This window comes from Oxyura jamaicensis, chromosome 4 (genome assembly GCF_011077185.1).
Source record: "Oxyura jamaicensis isolate SHBP4307 breed ruddy duck chromosome 4, BPBGC_Ojam_1.0, whole genome shotgun sequence".
Taxonomy (NCBI): Eukaryota; Metazoa; Chordata; class Aves; order Anseriformes; family Anatidae; genus Oxyura; species Oxyura jamaicensis.
Window position 1 is genome coordinate 88127371 of NC_048896.1, and position 26202 is coordinate 88153572.

The following is a 26202-nucleotide window of genomic DNA, read 5'->3' on the forward strand; positions in this document are numbered from 1 at the left end:
GCATTTCTGACCTGACACATAGGGCCACAGGAGGCACGCAGCTCTCTGCTGCTGCCAAACTTTATCCTGCTTTCACTGCTTGACTTTGGTGCCCAGTGCCTGCTTGAATTCCTTGGTTGGAAATGGGAAGCTGCACGTCAGCCAAGCCCTGTCTGAAAGCAGCCATCACCTTTCTGGTGTTTTCATGTTCCCTGGGGCAGACGCACTCGTTCATATTCACTCATCAGTGGGGCAGGAGCTGGACCACCCTCACCCAAGGGGTTCCTTCCAGCTCCTGGCATTGCTTGTCAGAGCTGGGTACGGGCTCAGCAGAAAGCAGAGGTGTCAGTGGCTCTGCCAGCCTGGTGGCATTATTCTTCCTTGTGTTGGCCTATGTAGGAAGGGACACCGAAAAGACATAATTTCACATTAATCTGTTCCCTAGTCATGCCCAAAAGAGGCCAAACAGTGGCACTTCTCACGGGCAGAGAACTGCCGCAGAGACTGCCAAAATATCTGATTTTCCTGCCTGCTTTGCCTATGCCAAGGTGGGGGAAGCAGGCAGATTGTGGCCTTTAGCAAAATCATTCCTGGACCAGTTCCACTCACACATTCAGTAAGATATCTTTCTTCTCCTTGCATGCCTTCTTTTCCCATCCCATGCTCCTGCATGCTGCCGGCCCCCAAAAAAGACCTGGGACAGACACAGTGATTATGGTCTGCTCCTCGGTGGGCACCAGAAAGCCGAGGTGATCCCCCAGCGGGCAGTTTGTGTGGGTACGAATATCCCTGCAGGGCTCAGAGCTGATGGGATTGCTGTCTGCTGGACACGGACTTCTTTCCTGGTTTTAGAGAGTGATCTTCTTGGGGAAGGGCATGGTGCTGCTTCTGCTTGGTGTGTTGGCCTACACCCAAGATGCTGCTTGTGAAAACTGACAGGATGGTGATGAAACAGAAAAATTAAATCAGAAGTATGATAAAGTGAAACCGTGATCAGAGCTAGTGTAGAGGAAGAGAAGGGTACAGGCAAGATCCATCTCTTCAGGGTCCTGGGTCCAGATCCAGCACTCACCTTTTCTATTCCCTTTCCATATCAACACAACCCACATCTCCATCTTCCCTTTCTGCAGGTTGGGTACCCTCTGGAAGGGACTAACTTGTAGTCCACCAGCAGGAGACACCACTTTCAAGGTTTTTAGGTGGCACAAGGAAACTTTGCTATTTTAGTTCTAGCTGCCTCCATCTCCTACTGACACCTGCAGGGCTTCGGACTTTTTCTTCCTTTTGCCAAACCCTGCCTGGCATGGAACCGTGACCAACAACAACACGTAAAATATGACAATATTAGTCATTTGTTTGAATGTTGCTATGACACAGGTCACAGGGGCCAGCGTGAGGCCCTGTTTGTGTAGTCACCCGCAGAGGAAAAAAAAAAAAAAAAGACATTTGTTCTCTTTTGAAAAATACCTCTTTCATGTGGAAGGGGAGTACGGTTTGGGTGGAAAGCTGCGGCCACCGATGGGGAGGATGAGCCGCGATGGCTCAGCCATGCAGCCGGGGCAGCTTCACAAACGGCCCTTGAGCTTGTTTTGCACATGGCTAAATGCACCTCGCCCGCTGCAGCCAGCCAAAAATTCATCCTCGGCTAAGGGCTGGCTGCACTGCAGGGCAGTTGAAGTAAAATATTGCCCCCCTCCCTAACCCACAAGCAAATAGCGCTGCGCAAGGAGGCCGGCAGAGGAAGAATGACATCATGAAACCCAAGAGGGAAAGCAAACATCCCGCCAGCTCCATGCGCAGGGCAGCCACAGACGGACTTTGTCTCCTCTGCTGTGTGCTCCGAGGACTTTTCTTGGCAGCTATAAAGCACGGGCATGCTGCACACCGCAGCCTGCCCCGCTCCTACTTCTCCCATCCCAGTGGCCAGCGGTGCACGACACCCTCAGCACCGTGCCACGGTGAACGAGCAGAGAGCATCCCTCAGCCCATGGTGCTCCTGCAGGGCTCGGGGCTGGCCATCATCAACGTGTGTCCGGGGAGGGTGGAAATGATCCATTGCAAGGAGCAAGGCTTCCCCTCCCACAACGTAGTGCTAAAAAAAGTTTTTTTTCCTACAACGGCAAGGAAATGACCTAAATGCCATACAATCTACTTTCAATAAATAAATAAATAAATAAAATGTAAGTTCTAGGAAGCAACAGGAGCAACAGTGCTTCCAGTGCTGCAGATACAACCTGCAGAGACGCATGAACCCCCCCCCAACGCCTCTTTCTTAAAATTAGGCAGGCTACATGCAGTTGGATAAACTCGCATGCAAAAATTGCGGTTTCTGGGAAGCAGTTCAACAGGATCACTCGTAGGAGTGTGTTAACGTTATATGGCCATGCTGCTAGGGTTGGCCCAGTGCTCCCCAAGCTGCAACACCCCGTCTGCTGCTGGAAGAGCAGGAATTTGTGGAGCTCCCTTGCATGCTTCTCCAGAGGTAAGGGAGACAAATGTGGCTCTGCTCCTTGCACGCTGGGCATGATGAGGTCCCTCGTACCCATCCTGAGAGGCGCTGGGTGCCTGCTCTGGATAAATCCCCATTCTCTTTCCTAGCAGGGGCTTCCCTTGTGCATGACAGGACTCAACACAACGTTTGCACCACCACGATCATGCTGAGAGACTTCCAGGTCTGAACAAAATCCACAGCTGAGGTTTCATTAGCAAATCCTGCCCTTCTGCTAGGGGCATATACTTGGTCCTGTATGGGAGAGGGAGCAAAACACCCCTATTTCTGCATGCACACAATGGCCTGCGTGGACATAAGTACCCCCACTACTAAAGAAATACTGCCCTGCTAATCCATAACTTTTAAAGTTATAAATATAAAACCTGTGCTGGCTGGGATTTGTGAAGAAGCACTGTAAAATACTCCCTCCTGGCACAGGTTTGGTCACTACAGACCCCACAGACTTTATTTTTTTTAATATATATATATATATTTTTTCAAAGGACCCTCACAACTGGGAATAAGCCCCCAAATTTAACAACTTGTTTATCTTTATTATTATTATTTTTCTTTTGGTAAAAGTAAGTTTGCCATGTTAACAAAAGCAGAATAGTTTTATTTAGTGTTCATCTCACACCTTGGACAGCTGCAGCTGTCAGGCACAGAAATACAGTATTAAAATAAACTGAACAGTTGCTCATTGAAAAATCACGCTATGCAAACCTGTGGATTGTAACATCAACAGTATAAAATGTAACAAAATTGGAATTTTTTAATTTTTTAAGCTTTTAAAGATAATAGTCCAGGCTATAAAACTATATAAGCATTGAATAAGAAATGTTAAGTCAACAAGTCTACAACAGATACATCTTGTAAAAACTCAATAAATTATATATATATTTATAATATCTAGTAACATTTGAAATCATGCACAGTTTTGTACATTTGCTTTTTTCAGTACATGAAACTCAATGCTTCGAGTACTTGGAATGTACACAATTAGCAGACATTTGTAAGAAAATACCAAAAAATTCTTTTTTATTCCAACAAAACAAAACAAAAATCTATAGAAATCTACCTTCTCAAACTTCCATCGAAGTAACCTCAAACTATAAATTATTTATTTTAGGATAAGGATTCTGTGGCTCTAAGAAGGAAAACAAAAACAAAAACAAAAAACAAAAACAAACAAACAAAAAAAACTTAAAATGAGATGCTGCCATCCTGCTATTCTGAAACATTGATATGTAATATGCACCAGAGAAAAATGTAAAGAAAATTCAGGATGCAATTACCTTTGCCTCTTCGTGGTAGTAGATAAAGTCTTCTCGACAAAAACAAACAAACAAACAACAAAAAAGCCAACCCAAACCTCTCCCCTTGTCAGCTTGAGCCACAGTAAGATTCTCTAGTTCACTCGTGTGCTTTTAAACTGCTATCAGACAAACAGGAACAAAATAGCACAGCACTTCGAACACAGAAAACTAGGCATCACTGGCATTTTTCAGTGTGTTAGATGCAAAAGAAATATGCAGTCATTGCATCTCCCCTACAAACAGTGTCACTTCTCTTGCTACTTTGCCCACATGGGTATTTTTTAAGCCCAAAATACAACGGTACTGGCAAAGGGGGGGAAAAAAATTAATGCGCGTCATCCAAAGTCAACATTTCGCTTTGCTGCGTACTTGTTATTAACTCGACCACAAAGAATACCTTCATTCGAAAATAGAAAAATAAACACCCACACCCCCCTTAATGCACAGTGGTTAAACTGATGGAAGAATTCTTGGCCCTGTTTTTCTGAAATATGTAGAAATCATCTCTCTGCTGCTATTTGTTTGGTTTTAACCACTGGTGATGTATTGAAAAATAAACTTACCTTTGCTCACTGCAATCCAGGATAAACTAATATTTTTTTTAACGAATACATATATATATATATATTTATAACATTAAATGTAATTTGTTAAAGGACTGTACATCTATACATTCTTTCAATATTTCCCATAAACACAAAAGAAAAACTTGATTAATATATTTTTTCTCCATTTTTAATAAGTTAAAAAAACACCCTTAAACTCAGTGAAATTTAAAGTTTACAGTAACACTACGCTATTTAAACCGATGAACAGATATGTTAATGTCTATAAATAACTTTACAAATATACATGTTAAGGTACAATTTTTAAAACAAAACTGTGAAGATATAAAACAAACAAAAAAAATCTTCTCTTTCACCCAGATCAGTATATCCTAGATTGCAATGCTCATATTTTGAGACTCTCTCTCAGTACTGCTTTAAGTTGCATTAGTATTATACATTCTTTTTTTTCCATATATTTATTTATATATATACAGGATATATTTATAGATATATACACAGATTCTCTGGAATAAACCTTTTTGATATAAGTTAAAGGCTCTTGCCTACAGGTACCCGTAACTTCTTTCTCCAAGTCACTGCACGTAGATGGAGCCAAACCGCTGGCGCCAAGGGCCGGAGGAGCTGCTCCCCTCCAACTTGCCCTTTGCAAGCAAAAGTATGCAAACCCCCATCTCCAGAAAGCGAGGTTTCCCCCCAAACGGCTGTTCCCGCAGGCTGGGATAGAGCTTGAGAAGCAGCATGGGTGCTTGGTCCCCATGGGACCTGGCCAGCGGCAGGGTGATGCTCTCCTCCAATTAGGATGACTTGATCGTCTCTTTTTTTTTAATCTTTTTTTTTTCTCCATGACGATTTGCATTTTACTTTTTTTTCTTCTTCTTCTTCCAAAAAAGATTCCTTCTGTGTAGCTGGGTAATAAGATCATGAAGCTATAAAAACGACGACAACAAAAATATAGATATTTTTATAAATATATGAATCCCTGCAGGCAACGTGGCTTTTCAGCTCCACCAAAAAGGTTCATGTACAGATTGCATAAGCAAAGAATTTCTACATTCTTTACACTTTTTTTTTTCTGTTAGCTTTTTTTTTATAAAAAAAAGGAAGATTTTTTTTTTCTCTTCTTCGTATTGCAGGCACAGATCGGCTACTCTGGCACTCGGCACACGACCGTGGAGGCTGGAGGTCAGCACCCCCAGGTTTAACATTCTACTTAGGAAAAAATAAAATAAAAAATACCAAAAAAAATCATACAAGATAGATCATCTTGGCAAGAGATTAGTTCCTTCAGGCCAAACAGTGCTTCTTGACTTTTTATACAGCAAATGGGAAAATAAAAAATATTTTTCTTTCTCTTTTTCTTTTTTTTTTTTTTTTTTTACCCTGAACAGCTCAACAACACAAATCCTCCAGCGTCGCCGAGCAGTTTCATGGAAACATCCTTCACTATGGGTTAGTCCTCGGCGCCCCGTGCTCGCGCCGGGGTGGGCGTGCTGCCTGTCCATCCATCCGTCCGTTCGTCCGTCCGTCCATCTGACCAGGGGAGCCGTCACGTCCGGATGACGCCGTTACAGGGCGGGTGCTTGGGCAGGCAGGGCTCGTCAGGCAGCAGGTCATGTGCAAAAACCGAGTCGTCCCCCGAGGAGCAGGTGCTGTGGGTGTCCTGGCCAGCCGGCGAGTACTGCTCGAAGGGCACTGAGAGGTCCAGGTACTCCTGAGGGGGTGACAGACCTGTCAGCACCCTTGGGGACAAGCCACCCCTCCCCACATCCCCCCACCAACACCACACTCACGTCGGTGGACGTCACGGTGAGGACCCTGTCCAGGTCTTCCACCAGCTGCTTGAAGGTGGGTCGCTGAGAGGGGACGGCGTGCCAGCACTCCCGCATGATCATGTACCTGTGGGGCATGACAAGGAAAGGGAGATCATCACCTGTGGTAAAGCTTGCCCCAAAACGCCGTATGCCTGAGAGAAAAGCTACAGGAGAGGGGAGCAGCATGGCTCAGCCCCAGCCGCCATGTCAGGAAGCAGCAGGGATGAAGCCCAGCGCTGAGGGGATGGTGGCAGGTCCCTGCTGAGCACGGGTAGGAGAAGCCTCCTCTGCTCACATTGGCTTGAGGAGTCACTGGAGCTGAAGTAACGAGGAGGAACTGAGTGTAATTGTACCATTTTCTGCGATGCAAAGCAGGCTGTGGCCCCAGCTCCAAGGACAGCATCCCTGAGGCGCGGGGTGAGGAGGGTGTGAGGCTGTGCTGTCAGCTTGGGGAGGAGAGGAGGAGGGTTTTGTGGAGCCAAGCCCTCATTACTGATCACCTCCCGACTATATGTGCTCTCAAAGCAGGACTAGAACTTTGGCTAAAGACGAGAGACCAGAGCTGTGCCCCAAGTTGCCACAATGAGGAAGGTGCGCGATGCTCCAGCAGCCCGAAGCAAGCCATTTGTAGATGTGCCCACAGAGGGAATGGGGAGTGGGGAGAGAAGGGAAAGCTGCTGGGTCACCCTCCTTCCACTCACAGGTCATGGGTGCAGTTGGCAGGTTTATCCATCCGATGGCCTTCTTTTAAGAGTTTGAAGAGTTCCTCGACAGGAATTCCCGGGTACGGAGACCCTCCCAAAGTGAAGATCTCCCATAGTAGCACTCCAAAGGACCAGCTGGAAACCAAAGAAAGATCTTTAAAATTCAATGAGTTTTTTTTCCACCCCCCATGTCCCCTCCCCCCTGCTCTGCTTTATTTCTGTGCAGCCATGCATAGCTAACAAAGTCATCAATAGCATGACTAATTGCCTAGGCCATTTTTACTAGTTACTTGGAGATCTCTGCTGATCCAACTCAATAGCAAAGAAATCCCAGGCACCAAGTCTGAAATTGAAATGAGCATTTAATCAGATAGGTGACAGCCCATCTATTACCCCCAGCTCTTTGTTAGGTCTTCCACCAGCTCCACTGAATGGAACAAATCAAATTATTCATGCACAGCTTCACTGAATTGCAGGCTTGGAACCACAGGCCACTAATTGTGCAAGCTGATACCAAAACTTGCTTGTTACAACACTCATTTCACTGGCCAAGCTGGGAGAAAAATACCCCAACAAAAATCAGCAGAGCACTAATGTTACACACTCCAGTCCTGCAGCTGTGCTCTGGTTAAAAGTCCTCTTTTCAAAAATATCTTTTGCCTTCTTCATTTTCTTTTTAAAAACAAGGATTATCTGTCTCTGTTTCTCTTTCATGCATGCTCTCTCTCCTGTTCTCTAGCTTTGATTTATCTGTCATGCCCAATGCAGCATTACCTAAGCATGGAAACTATGATTTAAGATCAATAAAGCCAAAGTATGTGAAATTTACAGAAATAGAAATGATTCATTTGTCCAACTGCAAGCAGCGAGCCTTGGGGAGCCGGCAGCCTGTCTGCTAAATTACTGTAAAAAGCTATTATCATCCAAATATTGAAATAAAAAAGCCAGTGTGCATATTGAGCTACTTCAGTCCTTGCAAAGTTTAGATGTGATCTGAAACTGCTTCCCAGACTGCTCTACTTTCCATTCAAGTCAGGAAAAAGAAAGAGCAATCTTTAAGGCAGCGCCCTCAGAGATTTACATTTAACATAGGCTCTGCTGTTTGCTTACAGTGCAGAGACACTAAAACTAACAAGAAGGGATTAGGAAAAATAAAGGTAAATAAATGAAGCGGCAAAATTAATCTGAGAATGTATCTGTTGAATATTCTCTGATCACCTCTAATAATGCTGGGAAGAATATTTCAAGCTCATCCCATGTACTCAACTGAAGTGTAACTGTCTGGGTCAAGTCTGGAAGAAGTCAAGGGTAACTTTTTAATGGTTTTTCTTTTCATGATTTTTTTTTGACTGCAGGATGAATCTCCTCATCTATAAACTGTACAAGAAATACCTGCCTGCCTCCCAGTAATTTTTCAGCAGCCTACTGGAGATTTATCCTTAGTTAAAAGCAACCAGATAACAGAAAAACAAAACCACGTGTGCAAAGCTGCAGCTTGGAATTGAATCATTTGTGTTTTCATCCTCAGGCGCCCCAGCACTGAGCAAGCCCTGCTTGAGTTTAGCAGTACATATGTTTTTGGGATAGTATGGGTGTTTATTTTACTGTTATTTTTTTTTTATTTTTTTTTTTTAAAGTGTGGGTAATGCTTACACATCGCTCTGGTGAGTATAGACCCGGTCAAACAATGCTTCTGGAGCCATCCATTTCACAGGCAGCCGACCCTGTAATTAGGAAGACAATGGGAACATCCCATCAGCATATTCCCCCAGCCACAACGGCACCATCTGAATCTTCTTTTCTAATCCAGTTTGAAACATTTTCATTAACAACCACATCTGCCTTCCCGGTCACTGGGCAAAGCAGTAGTGGACACATATAAACAGATTACAGCATTTGATCCCTGGATCTTCGCTAACAATCTCTGCAGTAAATGCTCTCTGTGAACTGTATTTCTCTGCCAAGGCAGTTTTAACATATCAGAGCATCTAAATCTTCGTGTGGGAACAGCTTCTATTGCTCATAAATGCAGCTAGCTCTGAGGCAGAGAGCACAGGACAACCGTTTCCTTCTCTTTGGTTGGAAGAAGCAGTTTGATGCCCAGACCAAATCCTGCTTAGCCTGAACCAGAAGGGAAATCTCCTAGAGTGAAATCAAGGGCCAGATCCTCTGAGAATCAAATCCTAATTCCGCTGAAGTCTGAAGGAGGCCTAAAGCCAGGTTTCCAGGGGACCATTCTACATCAGGGTTATAAACATGCACAAATGAGATTAGGTTGTCAGCTGTCCAACGCAGCTCAAATGGGAAATCCATCTGAGCTGGAATGAGAATTCCCGATAATTTTTTAAAAACATATTCTTTTGATATTGCATGGGATCAGTACGGGCATGGTGAGCTTTGTAGGACTGCCTGAGCATTGAAACCCCTTGCAGTTGCAAAGCTGTTGAGCCCCACAATACACTCAACTCTTCCACTGCTGTCCTCTGCACTACACTGTAGTTGTGGCTTTTGCTCTTCTGCTGCAGAGCACTGGGATGTGCTTTGTGCTCTGCAGCGTGGCAGAAATCTGAACTGTTCTGGGACTCAGCCCTTGGCTGGGACCATCTTCTCACCCTTGGGAGCAGACCCATGGAGCTCAGTTGTAAAAAAGAGAGAACTGCATGAAAGCCAGGTAGCCAGGAATACAAAAAAAAAGTGATATTCCTCGCTCAAGAGCTCTGGTAGGGCCAGAGGTTGGCTCCTTGGGACTTTTATGAACAGTAGTGCAACAGGCTCAGAAATGCTCCTTTGGTAAAAACCTTGGTTTCTTAGTCTAGAGCCTTCTTGGCAGAGCCGAGACCTCTCAATCAGCTGCTAGCACCAGCAGCATCTGTCAGGAAGAAACTGGATGGTGGATGGACTCCTGGAATCAGCCTGTCTTTGGTCCCTCACAGGTGAGGCCAACGGCAGACCTCTTCCTCCTAAGCCCCTCTCAAAAGGGAGATGTGGAGTGAGGGCCACTTGCTGAAGGGATAACAGTTCCTTGCCAGAAGGAAAACTGCAAGTTTTTGGCAGTTCTGTACTTACATTGGTGGTTTTCTTGTAATAGTCGATGTTGTGAACATCTCTAGCAAGGCCAAAATCAGCTATTTTCATCACATTGTCTTCAGTGACTAACACGTTCCTGGCTGCCAAGTCGCGATGAATGCACTGTGAAAGGTGAGCAAGTCAATAAATAAGGGCTTGTTAGCTGCTCGCGCCTGGAACTAACAGCAACGTGTGGTTTACGAGCTGCTGTTTCATTGACTCCCCAGCTCATAAAGCTGTGAGCACCGCTTAATTCCTCGCTCTCTGTGTCATCACTGCCTCATGCATGCTCAGTGGGAGCCACCTCTTAGCAACACCTCATTGGCAGCCCCGGCGCTGACACGGCCGTGCAGCTTTTCCTTCTCTAAAAGGGATGCATGGATGGGTGAGGAATCAAACTCTCCTCTTCTGTGGGTGCCTACTGGGACATGAAGCTGTTTCTATCCCCCTTCCTCCACAAAGAGGAGTGAAAGTTGATGTTTAGAGTAAAAAAACCCTCAAATTAAGACTTTGACAATACACCCCAAATATCTCATAGCTGTTAGCAGAGAAACAAGCTAAACTAGCCTGCACTGTGCAGAGGGAGTTGAAATCCACCATGAAGCATCCACTCTGAACTGTACCCACAGGGCCAACACACCTGAAATCTGGAGCTGAACTTGTTCTTGCCTTTGTGTTCCCTACCTCCAGAAAGAAGTCACACCAGCTGGTGCACAGCTTAGCAAACTCAAAGGCCTCATCGTCCACTTGCTGGTGTCAGGGTATCAGGACTAATCCCCAGGGTGTGATGTAAGCAAACACAGCAGCCGGCTCAACGCCAACGAAGTACTCCCCAGGGAGCATCTTGGGCATGGCCATGCCAAATCCTCTGCCAGCTCTGCTCCAAACGAGCCTACACGTGCTGGTGACAGCTGCAAACACGTGCACTGCAAGCAGGATCTCAGCTTCCTCCTGGGTGCCTCTACCTTCAGCAATCTCAAGAGAGATGGGGGAAAGACAGGGGTGCACAGAGCTCCTGACTCTGTCGTCTAAGGTAATGCCTCCCAGTGTGGAAGCTCACAACTTTATGTGATGTCTACCCTGACCACTGCAGGACGAGCCCCAGGATCACACATCTGAAAACCAATTACTTCTACAAGTGGTCGAGGTTGAACTGCTGAGGACATGCACCAGGGTCTGGGCTGCCTGTGTTTTTGCGTGCCCTTTGGAGATGCTAACAGGCCTGCAGGGGACAGCCAGGGCTGTTCAGCTGCACAGCTTCAGCCTTCTGCAGAAGTATCAAGATACTTTGTACTGAAAAATCTGGTCTATAAAGGGAGAAGCCTGTATGGGCAAATTTGCCTGAATTTGCCTAAATACACACACATGTCTCTGAACACATGGGGCTGACCAACAGTTTTAGCAAATGAGATTTCTCAAACTCACTTTCTGAGATGCCAAGTACTCCATGCCCCGAGCCACCTGGTAGGCGCAGGAAACCAGGTCTTTAAATGTCAGCTGCTCCTCAGGCAGCTTGCAGGTGTCGAAGGAATAGTCCATGCCAGGTGGGCGACGTGCCCTGAGGTATTCCCGCAAGTTCCCCTTCGATGCATATTCCACCAGCACGTAAAGTGGTCCTGCAAGCAAGAACACCATCAGCATCCAGAAGAAAAAGAGGAAGCATGTGCAGGCTGACCCCTGAAATCTTATTTTTTTGAGACATTTTGGACGGTCAGTTAATAAAGAGAGTCCTCTCTCCAGGACATCGTTTTATACTGATGAGAAAAGGAGAAAGACGTACAGGAGGACCTCAGGGAAAGGTGCAACCCAAGCCAAACCACATCAGACACAGGCAGGAGTCTGTTGCTGATGCCAGCTATATGGCCGTCAGCAGGGCCTGGCAAGGTCTCACACAGTCAATGTGTGAATGAGCCAGAGGAAGGAGGAAAAATCCCTTGGTACTGATCAAATACAGCAGGCAGGTCCTATTTGGGGTGAGATTAACTCCAGAAAGCCATGCTGAGCACTAAGAGCAATGCTGTGGATGCAGGAGTGTGAAACACAGCACCCTAAGCCTCCCGTTGCCCTCCGAGCTCGTACCGTCCTGCGTGCAGGCACCAAGGAGGTTAATGATGTTTTTGTGCTTCCCAATCATTTTCATCATTTCCATCTCAGAGACCAGGTCTGAAAGGTCCTTGTCTGTGGCATCATCTGGAGAAGGCAAGAGAGGAAGAAGGCAAGAGAAGAAGAGTAAGAAAATGTCAGGATGAAAATAAGTGTTTTGTTAAATATTTAACACAATTGCTGCACAGCCATGCAGAGTTTTAATGGGAAAAGAGTAAGTAAAATCTGTCAGCATTTGTTTTTATTTTACTTTGGGAAGAAGAATCAAAATAAAACCAAAAACTACTATCCAGAAAAGAGAACATTTGGTCAAAAATAAACATGGAATGAATGGAGAGAAATGTTCCTATAAAAATCAGTAATATTTTATTTTTAAAGATCAGCATCTTCTGTTTCATCCTGATGAACATTAAAGAAAAAAAAGTCAGTTTGGGTACTTGGCATCATTTTCCTGTAACAATTGTTTCTCTCCCTCGTCTCTAGGGGCAAAGGGTTAAGATGGGGGAAGGTCAGATCTGGGATACTGGACAGAAGAAGGAATGCAGTTTTTGCATGGAAACCTGTAATTTTTCTACAACAGTAGAAAAATGAGGGAAAAGTTCCCCAGACGAATGCTTTGGTTTGGAGAGATGGGAATGTTCCTGCTTCCAAAAATAACTCCAGAACGGACTGAAGGAAATCTGAAGAATCCTTTTCTGATAAGAAATAGTTTTGTTTAAAAAATGTCACCCCGCATAACCTCAGACCTGGGCTGCTCACTGACAGAGGGACTGCCCTGCCTGTTCCAGCTGAACTCCACAGGGGGATTTTGCTTGTGGTTACCAAAAGACTGTGTGGGGGCAGGATGGGAAACAGGGACACCTCCGGAGGTGCCCAGTGCATCCCCCATTTTGGCCTACCTTCCACCTCTCATCAGTTTTGGACTGTTGTTTTTTTTTAAACTGAGGGGTTAGAAGGAGATTGGCAGACAAATTTCTGCAAACTCCACCTGAGCTTGTTGCACAAATGTTTGCTAAAATAACCAGTGTTTGTTACTGGGGGAGTAAAGAGCAGACTGCTTCACAGAGCTGGCTAGAAGTGAAGGTACTTCCCCTTCTTCTCAGCGATCACATTACCCCTTGGCAGAGAACTGGGTTAATTCCCATTCCCTTTTCCTGATGGGACTTACACCTTTACATCCTCTCCAAGGAGACAGCCCTCACCCCCAGGCTATGTAGGTGAAGTGGAAGAAAGGCCCCTTTTGCTTTCTTCTATTGGATCTGTTTGTACAAAAGACTTAATAGAGAAGGAAAGAGAGGAAACCCCAGCACAAGATGCCGCTCTGCCCTCCATGTGCTCCCCATACCTTTCAGCATCTTGACAGCCACCGTGATGGCCTTGTTTGGCTTGTCCTTATCAATCCCGATCGCTTCTGCCATCACCACTTGGCCAAAACACCCCTCACCGAGCGGCTTCCCCAAGGTCAGGCTGGAGGGAGGAATAACAGGCGTGTTAGTGGGTATCAGGATGGTGACACTCCTGGGAAATGTGGGGACCCGGCCCGTTGGGTTTGACTGACCGAGAGCGTGCCAATTCCCACTTGGGATCTGGAGGCAGTTCCAGCTCGGAGACGTTGGCCAGCATCGGCCCGTCACTGGAGGAGAGACGCGTGATCCGGACCAGGGGTGTGTTGGAATTCATGGAAGAGTTGGACTCCAATGACACCTGCTTGGGTAGAGCAAATGAAGTGTTATTGCCAACTGTATTCCCTGCGGGCAAGCGGGTGGGAACGAGTCCTAGGTGGATCACTGAGAGGGTTTGAGCTGTCTCTGACACCTGACTGGTAATTTTGAAATGGGAAATCTCCCCTACCCCCCCATCTCTCGTCTGTCCCACCCTTGCAGAAATGAGCTGATCTAGGCACAAACAGGGTCAGGCTCATTGCTGGTGGGACGGAGGGAGAGTTCAGCCAGTGCTCTCCAGCAGGGAAGAGTCCTGGCTGTGGTGATATAAGCCTTTCATTTGCTCTGTATGCTTCTGCACATGTATACATGTGCACGTACAGGCTGTGGTTTTATTCTGGCACTGTAACTGCCCTCCACAAGCTGTGAAACCCATGCACTTCACCATGTGGCTTTATATGGTGCCTTTCGCCCCTCTGCAATGGCAGAACATCTGTAACTGCATGGAGAAAGATAACCCTCTTACATCTCCATGGGAATGGGAGGAACAGGCACATTTAACATGCTCTTGCTCCCCAAATTACCCCATTGCCAGGGAGCCAGGATTATACTGCTCCCCTGCAAGACCTGCTTTCTGTGGCAGCCAAGCACTGGGAGCTTGAACCCAAGGCAGATGCCACCAGCTACTGCTCCACTGGAACAGAAACAAATGAATAGAAGGGCATTAGACTTTTAGACTGCAGCCAACTTATGACCCTCAAGGGCAACATCTTTCTGGTAGTTTCTCACCTAGAAAGAAAATTTCAAGGGAAAAAAAAAAAAAAAAAAAAAAAGGATTGACCATAGGGGGGAATAGGAATCTTGTATCTACTTTCTGTTACCTGTCTCTTAAGTGGAAATTTGGAGACTTTCTGTACAGTGGTGGTGTTCATGGCCTTTTTGTTTGGCATCTTCATCCTGCAGATAATCACAATGACCAGCACCAGGATGAAGAGAACTAAGCCAGTGCCGTAACTGAGAATGCCAGCATACACCGAGCCTGAATCGTCCATTTCCATTAGCTCCTCTGCTGCAGGGCGACAAGAGACAGCAGTCAGGATGGGGCCAGCGGTTGCAACTGCACATACACAGCACAAAGACTTTGGGGAGGACCTGCTCATCCACACCAATTTTCTGATTGACTTCAGCGAGGGGACCCTCCTAGGCCAGTGGTTTTCCACCTGTGGCTATAGCTAAAATATTTGCTTGCTTTGCTTTTTGTGCATTGGGGGTGATTTTACTGCCCTTTGATGTGATGCTGGAGGGCCTTCATCCACAGGTTGAAAACCACTGCTCTAGACTGAAGGCGTCTTCACGTGTCTGTGCTGTTCCTCTGAACCACATTGTGCTTTCTCTGCACATCCAAACCACGTAACTGGGTGTGCACAGAGCTCCCGTGAAGACCTCCACCGGACCAGTGCCTGCCCTGATGGACAAAGGGGCTCGAAGGGCACCCAGGGGTAAGGCACCACAACAGGAAAATGTCTCATGATAGAAATCTACATAATTATTTTGTGAAAACTTTGTTCTGTTGGGAGGAGGCCGGAAAGGTCTGGCCTGGAGAGGTGGCTGAGCCAGGAAGGCAACAGCATGAGCCCAGCAACAGTGGCCACCTGACAGCAAGGTGTTTTTGGGACCAGCAAGGCTTGGTTGCAATTCTCCCCTTGTTCCCTCCAGGACAGGCACTTGGACCAGAGGAAGGAGCCATGGTGGGATTAGTTTTCTGTCCCCAAGAGGCGGACTGGCATCAGAGGAACAGTCAGCAGTAGGAAACTTTACAGTGAAGTCATGCCAGCACGGGCAGCTTGCTAACATCCCATGTCCATCAGCGGCTTCGGCAGGCAGCAGGAGCTTTCTGCTGGCAGCAGCAGGCTCCAAATGAGGTCTTCGGTGGCCATTTCCCAGATGCACATGGAGAAATGGTCATGGGTGACCGTAGGGGCTGAACCAGAGCATGTAGGCCCCATGTACCAGCTGTGCAGGGCCTGATCCTGCCAGGGGGTGATCTCTTCCTGCAGGGAAGGACTACCAGATCTTTTGGGATCAGGCACTAGCTTGGTGCCACAGTTCACAGCACGTCGCCCTCTGCTCCACGAGGACAGCTTCACAAAGTAGGGTTCCCCAGCAGCGTTGGATCCCGCACCTCCCTCCCTTTGGGCAGCGCTTTGGAGCCTGCTGCTGCACAGACAGCTGTCCTCTGCTGCATCTGACTTCAATATAAAGTTCCACTTCAGGTGACTTTCTTTTTTCCCGTTTGTTCTTTGCTTAAGTTGGAGGTGTGAGCTCATACATTATAAAAACAGCATAATGGTTGAATGAGACAGGATCAGGAGATTCTTAAATAACAGGGATATTAGTGCTCTAACCAAAGGAAGTGATTTGTCATCCAGTGGATGGCAGAAGCAGAAACAGGATAGGATCAGCTATTTTAGAGCTGGCAAATAAACAGAGAGGAGACCAGCAGATCCCACTGGCAGCAGGGTCAGTTGTGGAGGAAACCCTCTTGAGCCCCAGGAGAAGTGTTTACGACCAAATCACCCACACAGATAAAGTCAAGCTTAGAAATGCCAAAGTTCCTGGTTCCTAAACATATCCCAAGACGTTTGTGGGACAGAAACAAATGTGGTCTATGACTGGGTGAGCCAAAGCTGCAGGTATGGGATGCTTACAATGGCCTAGTGAACATGCTCCAGGCCTGTTCCTGCACCCTCTGCAAGGCACAGCACCCACTTAGCTTTAATGTAAAACACTGCTGGTGCTTTCCTGCACTGTGCTCATGCTGCCTCCATAGCTGGAGGCAGATTTTGCAGGTGAAGGCACAGCACAGCCTCGGCCCCTTCTTTTGGAGGGCAGACCCCTCCTGTTGCATATTCTGCGCTGGCTTCATTGTCAGCAAGAGCTTTGCACATGAAAGGGCCACAAAATTGAGGTCACTCTGGCCTCGGGTTTGAAACCCATGGCAGCTTTCATCGGTTTCAGCTGGAGCAAGCAGCATTCAGTGCCCCTGGGATCCAGCACTCCTGGGCTCCGTCCACAGATGACTCCGATCGACCTCCCAACCAAGATCGCTCTCTCCGCCTGTTCATCCGTGAAGCGGAAATAATGCTACAGGGAGGGACGGGGGTACTCACACTGACTACTTGTGCATCTCATTTTTGGTTGAGATATGAGGTTGGACAGAAAGGTTTTTCCATTAGATGATTCACTGTACATGGCCAGTTTAAGTGTCCTAGACCATCTGATGGGGAGTTTCCTTCTCCCACTGGGTACTCTTGCAGCGTAAGAAGACAAAGCGACTAATTTTGGCACCTAGAGACAGTCTCCTAATGCAGAGGCTGTGAGCACCTCTGAGTTATCGACACCTAAAAAAATACTGGGCAACTTGTATTGTTGCTGCAATAATAATTTTAATCCCAAGATGAAATGCAAAATCTGCCAGCTGTGAGTATGCAACTGGGGTCTTCTGCTGCACTGGTTTGTCACCGGCATGGCAAATCCCAGAGGGGAGCCCTCCCTGGGTAACATGTCAGCAGGAACTTGGCATTTCTACAGCAAACATCAAAGAAGGAAGGAGAGGCCAGCACAGAAGGAAATACCTGGTAGCACCGTCAGCCAAGCAGAGTGATGTGAGAAACCAATAGAATTCCCTGCGAGACAAGTATATTCCCCAGCATCCTCAAAAGTAACATTTCGCAAGTACAGAATCTCTAGCTCCTTATCCGTTGTGTTAACACCTGCCGTCTATGGGGAAAAAAACACACAGATATAGAAAGAGGGAAAACAGAGAATAAGCCACATTCCCAGCAAGTGTGAGGACACCACAGGCAAATTTCAAAAGCTGATTAAAGTGTGTTTTTTTTTGTTTTTTTTTTCTTTTTTTCTTTTTTTTCCAACGGCCCATCTTCCACATTTATTCATTCATTCCCCTCTGCAACCTGTAGTCAAAAGCAAAAAAGTTCCCTTCACCAGGTTCTTACTCTGTCCCACTAAAGAAGCATGCAAGCAAAAGCATCCAAACGAAAAATTGCCCCCACAATATGACTGACCTTCAGTTAGTAGGGTGAGTACAGGGGGAAAGAGAGAGAGATTAAAAGTAAAGAGGAAAGAAGGAAAGAAGGAGAGAGGTGAGAGGTAGTGGGGAAAGGCTCAAGTGCTGATCATATGAACATACAAATACTGAGTTCATTGAATAATATTGAATTGTCAATTTTTTTTTTAGAATTATTTTCAGAATGGGTATTTCTAAGCCATATATTTATTATACAGCCTTTGATGCTGCAGTGTGACTCTGGCTGATCCCAAGAAGATGCCAAACCCTCCAGGCGTGCAACAGCTGGAGTCACACCAGAGAGCTCACAACTCTGCCACTGCTCTCTGCTGAACCTGTTTGCTTGTACAAGTCAACACTGATATTTATTTCCAATTACTCCTCAAACGGACAGAAGTCAGTCCATAACGACTGTATCAGTTTTAGGGGCAAAAATCTTGGTTTTCTGTAGCACCAAAAGTCACAGGTCATTAGCATGCAATTCTGTTATCAGCACTCAATTGTAAGGAAAGGAAAGGAATAAAAGCGTGAAGATTTGATAGCAAAATTTGACAGTCATTTTATTGTGGGAATTTTTCCATGGCAATTGCTGTATAGGCGTTACATTCTTGTAAAAAAAAAATAGCAAGAAAATAAGATAAAGCCATTCAGCGTCAGTTGACAGGGTGTAATACAAAATGAATAGTAATTTTAATCACTAGCTTCTTAAAATGTTATAGCTCATTTTTGCAGTTGCCAGGGCCTTGGGACAGAGTCTGTGGTTTACCTGGTTTTGGTTTGCGAATGTGGAGCCAAAATGGTTTTTCGGCTATGCCTACGAAATTGTTGGCTCTACACAGATATTCTCCTTCATCTTGTTCTGTCACATTGAACAGATTTAGGTTAGCATCGGCTTCAGCGTTTTTACTGATCCAAGACTGCAGGAATAGACAGAAACCTGAACTTCAGTAAACCAAACAATACCTCCATCGAACCTATATCAGCTAGGATTGACTGTTCATGCCTATTTTCTTTCTGGCTTTGGCAACATCCCCAGCTCACCCTGTGGTGACAGACCTACCCAGGACCTGGGCAAAGAAGAGAACTCCCCAAACCACACGTAGGTGACCTCCCACCCCTTCACTGGCATTTCTGCTGCTGGAGACAAGCGTTCCATTTCTTTCTTAGAACAATTTCCCACTTCTCCATCTGACAGCAGTCAATGGCCCTACAGTTCCCTAATAACTCTGCAGACAGGAGCACCAGAGAAGGGGCTTAAGCAGAGATTTGTGTTTGCAACCCAGCTCGGCAAATACTGTTTCAATTATCAGATTCCAAAATAGAATTTGGAAACAAAATATAAGCAGTGGCGGTCTGAAACTTGCTGCTGACTTTGCCTTTCAGAAGTTAGCTGTAATTTTTTCCACTGCTTATAGGAGCCTCTTCTTTACTAAATAAAGTGGCATATATAAATCAAACAAACTTCAGGCTGTTAAGCAGGGGTTTATTTCTCTTCCAAGCTGCCACAACTGTGTATCAGTTTGTTCCTAAACAGTTGTTTTTATTTTGGTTGAAAACACACACCCAAAAAAAAGCACAACTGTTTTGGGTGGCCTCAGAAGTAGCCTAGGGAAAGTCCATAAAAATATCAGCTTCAGTCCTGGACATGAAAATTGATTGCATTTCTCAGATTTGTTCTTATGTCCTCCAGCTCCATCTCAGTGCTTTTGATTTCAGGGCCTGAGCCTGCCAATGTGACTCTCAGCAGTGCTGCCAGATCTCATAGGTTATTGGAAGCCAAACCCAGAGGTGGAATCAGCAAGGAGCCCTCATGTCCACATCTGATGGCAAAGCCCCCTGGCTTTGACCTGATCTCTTCTCTGAGGCTCACACGCTGCAAGGTCTGTCTGTCCTGACCAGTGGGGAAATGTGCCTGCCTGCTGCTGCCGCCTTGTTTATAATTAAACCGGGCATGTTTCAGTGCCGAATGTACAATTTAGCCTTTGACAAAGCTTGGGCACCGTGCTGCCAGCCCCCCTCCAAAACTGGAATGCATTTAGTCCTCTTCTGCAAAGAACAAGGGCTTTCCTTTGATCACAAATGAGCCCGGCTTTCAGGAGTTGACACAGGTGATGGCTTGGTTTTGTCAGGCTGCTTAAAAAATAGGTTGAAAGTACAGCATTCAGTTTATCCATCTGGCCTGGGGTGGGTTTTGTCCCCATGATTTAGATGTGAGGGGGAATTTCACATGCCGGGCACCTCTCCTTCCCCCTTGGTCTAATGGAGACTGGGACGCTCCCCATATACAAACTGCCCCACAGCAGCTCCTAGGCTCCACAAAATCTCCTGAAGGCAGGAGGGATGGACAGGCTGATAAAAAAGCCTTATCTCCCTGCAGGCACCATACTGCGGGGCAGTGGGGAGCCCCTTCTAAAGCAGCAGAGGTCAGAAGGGCTGCTACCAGGACCCTGCTCCAGCAGCACGGCCGGGATCCTGGCTCAAAGCAACAGCACTGCATGGCACAAGGGCAATGAGTCCATACAGCAACAGGACTGGCCCTGAGATGACAACAAGATCATCTTTATTTTTGAAAAAGCAAACAAGCACGTACACCAAAAAAAAAAAAAAAAGAAAAGAAAAAAATCCCTGCAAAGCTGGGCCTGATACAGCTCTGCGGAGGCCCAGTACTGGTGCACAAAAGATGCATCCCAAAATGGAAATGCTCCGTGCCCCAGTGCTGATGCCGGCATTAATACAATTCAAAGCATTCCTGATTAACCAGAAGTAGTAAATAGACGTGTGCTGGTCCTATTCAGCAAAAATAAAACCAAACAAAACTTCTGCTTTCAAACGCCTGCCTGTGCTCCCCTTCGAGGAATGCGGAGCCTTTGCCGTCCACAGAAGAGAAGGTATTTGGCAATTCTAATTACCTAGCCACCCCGGTGCCGCTCAAACGTAATTTTAAAACACTATTTATAAGGACTATTTATATGTTCTTTGCCACAGCAAAATGGGAGCTTGTGCTTGTGACACAAGCCACTGTTCGCAGCGGCTCTGCAAACTTCCCAAAGGTAGCACTTTTATCCCATGGGGACCACACACGGAGCTCGGAGACTATACAAGATGGCATGTGACACAGCCAGCTATTCAGAGCGTGGTACTGGGCTGTGAAACCAGGGGGAAATTCAAATATGCATAATTCAAACATATTTGGAGACACAGACAGAAAATAAAAGTTTTATCAACTTGCGAGAAGCGCCTGCTGCCAATCCTGAAGAACTGTCTCCAGCCATTTCTTCCAACCGATCTGTTATTTCAAACTGTGTAATTATTTCCAGGGTCTCTGGCTTTTATTATCATGTATCTGGCTGAGTTACAGTTTTATAGATACTGTCTGATAAGTTTGGTTTTTCTTAAATTTCATACAAAAAGATAAAAAGGTGTGTACAGCAGGATGTGCACGGGGAATGTCCATGCAGAGGACAACCTTTGCTCAAAACTACAGGGACAAAATCTGGTTTCAGAGGCAGAAAAACTGGATTTGGCACTACATATTTTAATAAATACAATACAAACACAGGATGTCTTTAATTATTTTTTAAAAAAGGGGGAGGGGCTTAAAAGTTCAACTTGTTTTTCACTCTCTGTTCCTTACTTTTATTACCTACACTGGTTCAGGAGAAACCAGACCTGCTGGCTTTGCTCTGTCTTTAATCTGGAAGATCCCTTTCTAGAAAGCATTTTAACAAAGTGGAGTATTACTAAGTGAGCTTTTGCTCAATAAAAAATAAGCTTTCCTGAGCATGGATAATAGCAACGCTCACAAATGTTAGTGGCTGGAACAACAAGACTGTCTTGGCTCTCAGGTGCTGGTCGTTGAGCATTATTTAGCACATGTGCGCTGCAGTATGTTTACTTGGAAAAGGAAAGAATGTGTTTTAGTTGGGAGCCTTTTATTTTAGTAAGCCCTGAAAATACCTCTTTTGAAGCTGTAAAAGAGAGTTATTTTTACAATTTTAGGTCAAATTCAATCTGACAGCTTCTCTTTTATTATGCTGCATTTCTCACAGTTGCCTCAGCCCTTACAACTACTTTGCTTATCTGTGCCACTACAGTAGTTGTGTTATCTCTGGCAAGCAGAAGAGTCTGGAACATCGACTTCAGGACATTTTTGCTGTACCCCCTCCAAAAGTAGAGTATTCCACTGCACAGGCTTTAAAGGAAAGAACAATCCCAACAGGGGCTTACTCTGTTTTTTCTTATAGACGTGAAACAATTACATAAAATGAAACCTGGAGCTCCCAAAAATCTGATTTAAATAATAATCACCCTTCTAGGAGCTGTGGCATTCAGCTTATTCTTTTGGGAGTTTCTGGTTTGAGTTGCAGGGCTAGTCTAGGGCTTATTTAACAAACGTGGAAATAAAGGTTTATGGCTTCCATTGATGGCAAGCATCTTTATTCAGTGCTGATCTCTTTTGCCACAAGACAGTGGGCTTCTTTGAGAAGTATCCCCACAATGTAGCTGCTGTCTCTGTAACAGTGAGACCAAGGCAGAGGAAAGACTGCCCTGAGGGTGAAAAGAAGGAGTGAGTACCAACCTTCAGCACCGTGACATAGGGTGTCCCATCAGGCCCGTATTTGCTGCCGTTGACTTCCACGTGTTTCAGCCACTGAATGTGAGGCTGGGCATCGCTGTAGACCTTGCAGTGAAACTCTACATTGCTCCCAACCACCACAGTCTGGTTGGCAGGGAGCCCTGCTTGCAGGATCGGTCGGTGGGGTGACCGTTCTGAAACACAGAAGAGAAGGAAATCTTAATTTACCCATCCTTCTTCCAGCAAGGTCTCCCCTTCAGCGCTCTTGATGGGAAGTGACAACACTGCTCAGTGGTGGCAGCTTGCAGTGACCTGGCAGGAGCTGTTTCAGATGGAGAATCTCCTTGCTTTTCAGCAGAAAGGGTGCAAACTGGGATTGTCATCCCTCCCAGGTGTCCCAAACAACTTGCCAGCCAACGCTTCTCAAGCCAAAGGAGGGAGAACCACCCAAGAGCAGAGGATCTCAGCTCCACTCATGCCGTTCCTTCTCTGGCTCCTCTCTAGACCAGCTAGGTAATTTATTGATCGCAGATTGGAGGCTGAAGTACTGGTCAAAAGGAGGCTTCCTGTTGGCTTCAGAAGACGCATGATTCAGCCATTTGGGAAAGAAACCAAGCTCCTGCTTCCTGTATCCCATCATGTGCCTGTTCAACATCACCGCAGATCAGTTGTTGAGGGAAAACAGGGAAATCTCACCTAATACATCAAGCTGGTACGTGTGCCTAATATTGCCGTATTTGTTCTCCACAACACAAGTGTAGTTTCCTCGATCCGACGGCACAACACTCTCCATCACCAAGCTCCACTGCTGGTGTCGCAACTAGAAGAAGAAACCAAACCATCAAGCTTCAAATCAGTGAACAGTCAGGGACCTTCTACACACTCGGCCAGCATGAACAGACCCCAGAGCTGGCCTGAACATCACAAGCACCCATTTCAAGGGTCATTAAAGGCTTAATTTGAAGAGGAATTAAGACCAGTGCATAAACAGTGCCACGCTTAGATTGTAATGGGGACCTGTAGATGCTTCCACAACGATAACACCTATGAAATCAGCCGATAGCTGCACTGATTACGGCACCTCTCATTAGAATAATGAGTTTAGAAGACATCAGCTGTGGTAGCTCCGATCCATTTGTCCCCTTTGTGAGACCACTCTGGTCCACAGACTGTCAGCTCAAAACATTGGACTTGTCTACAGATCTTTACCAATTGCTACATAGAGCCCATAAAGATAACTAGACACGATAAAGATTAAACTTCTTACCCATCTATAACGTATTTTGAACAACTATGCTATGGGGACAACATGGCACGGTATCTGTCTGAACAGAGATGTCTATCTACAGCTGAGTTAGCCCCCTAAATTTTCAAGAACAGATGATAAAACATGCCCAGCCTCAAGTCAGGACCCTAGGATGCTTGTTCAGCCCTTCTCTTTCTGCACTAAGAAAGAGTAGCACTTCATGCTACTTATTTTTCTGGATGGGGCTTATATCCAGAGCTATTGGTTGTGCAGTAGCAGAAGGGGAAGCACAACCCGTGTCTCCAGCCTGACCCGCTGCCCTGCGCTCCCCGCTGGAACGTTTGTTTCTCATGAGTGCAAAGGAAATAACGGATATGGGAAGTAAATCTTGAATTAATACAGAAAGCAACCAACACAAACAAAGACTTCAGGATGCATAGCATATAAAAGCTCTGTGAATCTCTGGATATTCGTTTGATGCCTTCTGCTGCCCAGAGCAGCACATTTAACTTTATTAAACATGGTGAAGGTGACTCCAAGGACACAGAAGCAGGAGATTACAATAATGCTATGCTACAGAATGTCAAGGGCTGATGGAAAAAACAAGGGTGTAATTGCTCCTGGAGGTTTCTTGCTGCAGCAGGTGAACTCCAATATGAAGTCATTTAACCTCTTTTGCTACACATAAATTGCATCCACATGCTTTCCTTTAAAGGGCCAAGTCACAATTAAAGCCAGAATTTTGGAAAGAGAAGGTTTGAAGTCATAGGACCAGACAGCTTAAACAACTTGCTTAGTTTCAACCCAAGCAAGCAAAAGCCATCTGACAAAGCCCCCTGCTTTGTACATCCCTAGGACAGCAGTGCTGAGTACCCCACTTTTCAGATGTTGTGATTTCCTTTCATTTCAGAAGGCCACGGCTGTTTCTAACAGCCTGCAAAGCAGTCTTGGCTGCTGCCGGTGTCTCATCAGGTCTGACTGTCCTTGTTGCCCACCCAGGGCACAGATGGAGCTCAATGCAGAGCCAACATTTCACCATTTGTAACACAACATCCCACTTGGTACAGCTCTGCAACAGCACTGCAATTACAGGGTAACAGGAGTGGTGAGAGCTGAGGGCCTGAACCCTGGGTTCACATCTGAACATACCAGACTGTCAAGGAAGTTTGAATGCAAATTTGTGGCTGCTCAGTGGCTCATTTCCATACTGGCTTGTCTCATAGTTTTGTTTAAAGACTTGTTTTAATCCACTCTTCAGCATTGCAAAGCATTTGCCCGTGGAATCCCATGGATCTACTCCAAGGAAATGGGACTCCAGGCACCTGATCAACTCCCTAGTCTGAACTGTATTATAAAATCAGGTGCAATTAGGTATTTTATTTAGCGTGTCTTGTATTTACTTTTGATTAATGTCTCATCATTGGGGTTGTGACAGGGACTTTGGACCCTGAACAAAGACACAATACTGCAGAACTGCAGGCATAACCTTGGCAAAAACTTGTTTGGGAACTTTTCTAGAAGCAACTAGGCTTTTTTTTTTTGGTTGAGATTGGGTCTAGACTTAAAGGCTAATAAAAAGGGATGTTCCCAAGTTAGGATAATTGCTGTACTTGATAAAACACTAGAAACAAGAAGTGACTTAGTGCAGACATTAATCAAGTTGGTGAGATACTGGAAGTCCCTCTGGTTTATTTGGTGTTGTCATTCTTGGCTTCTTGTGAAACAAACATTTGCAGACACACTTGGAAACTCAGTCGATGTTTGCCAGACTGGTATGTGCAATGGTCTGGGGAAGGGATAATCCCCTATCTCCCCTCCCCCTCGATCTTCCCTTCTAGGGTCATTTAACACACACAGGCTTACGATATTAGGGATTCCAACACGGATTTAACCATTAATGCTCTTTGGGAAATTTCATATGATAAGTCATATGAATTTCTTCTCTCTACCAGTTAAGGATGAACTGTAAGAAGATCAGTTTAGCCTGGGCCTTCTCTTTGGCCTGCCCTTCTCCCTTGCAGACTTTACAAAGGGCTCTGACAATCACACAGGATCTAAATGCCATTTGCGAGAGGCATAAGTGGAACAGTGGTCAGCTTTCATCTGCTGACCACAGTCCTTTCACAATCAATGTTTAAACTCTTCCGCACACTGAGAACAAATGAGAAAATTCCCAGCTCAAAGATTTCTGGGTTAAGACCAGATCTTGAGATGAAGCAAGCCAACCAAACTCTGCCAAATCTGGATCTCACCCATTCTTTTCAAGCTGCCTAATCCTGTTATGAAGCTAAGTTGTAACAGGGAATTTAAATCTTAAATACATGAAATAGTGAAGAGGTTTTCAATTTCTTTTTCTGGTTCAAATCTTGGTTGATATCTATCAGTATTATTTATATTGGATGAGATTTACATCAGACTACTTACATCTAACCATGGCTCAAGAGCAAAAGCAAGCAAATAAGAGAAGGAAAATTACAGGGATAGAAAGATGTCTTTATATCAGGAAAGAGACAAAGAACTGTACCTAGACAGATAGAGAGTTTAAACCAATCTTGCTGTAATTGGCCTGATGTTGCCTTCAACAGCACTTTAA

At 45.6% G+C, this 26202-nt stretch overlaps 1 protein-coding gene across 6 annotated transcripts in view; it reads right to left on the reverse strand.

The window, feature by feature from the left end:
* Positions 1–3065: 3065 nt before the first annotated feature.
* The window catches only part of FGFR3 (fibroblast growth factor receptor 3), a 55840-nt gene continuing 32703 nt past the window's right edge, over positions 3066–26202 (reverse strand). The window contains exons 6-18 of one of the 6 annotated variants that reach the window (XM_035324597.1): positions 23060–23183; positions 22367–22557; positions 17336–17480; positions 14582–14769; positions 13598–13743; positions 13385–13506; positions 12016–12126; positions 11362–11552; positions 9937–10059; positions 8524–8594; positions 6868–7005; positions 6146–6251; positions 3066–6066 (exon numbers count right to left, since the gene is read on the reverse strand). In XM_035324597.1, coding sequence (XP_035180488.1) covers positions 5902–6066; positions 6146–6251; positions 6868–7005; positions 8524–8594; positions 9937–10059; positions 11362–11552; positions 12016–12126; positions 13385–13506; positions 13598–13743; positions 14582–14769; positions 17336–17480; positions 22367–22557; positions 23060–23183 — 1821 coding nt within the window. In that variant the 3' untranslated portion in view covers positions 3066–5901. Of the gene's footprint in view, positions 6067–6145; positions 6252–6867; positions 7006–8523; positions 8595–9936; positions 10060–11361; positions 11553–12015; positions 12127–13384; positions 13507–13597; positions 13747–14575; positions 14770–17335; positions 17481–18553; positions 18705–22366; positions 22558–23059; positions 23184–26202 lie in introns of all 6 variants that reach the window. The other 5 variants (XM_035324596.1, XM_035324594.1, XM_035324595.1 and 2 more) reach the window with 5 other exon arrangements.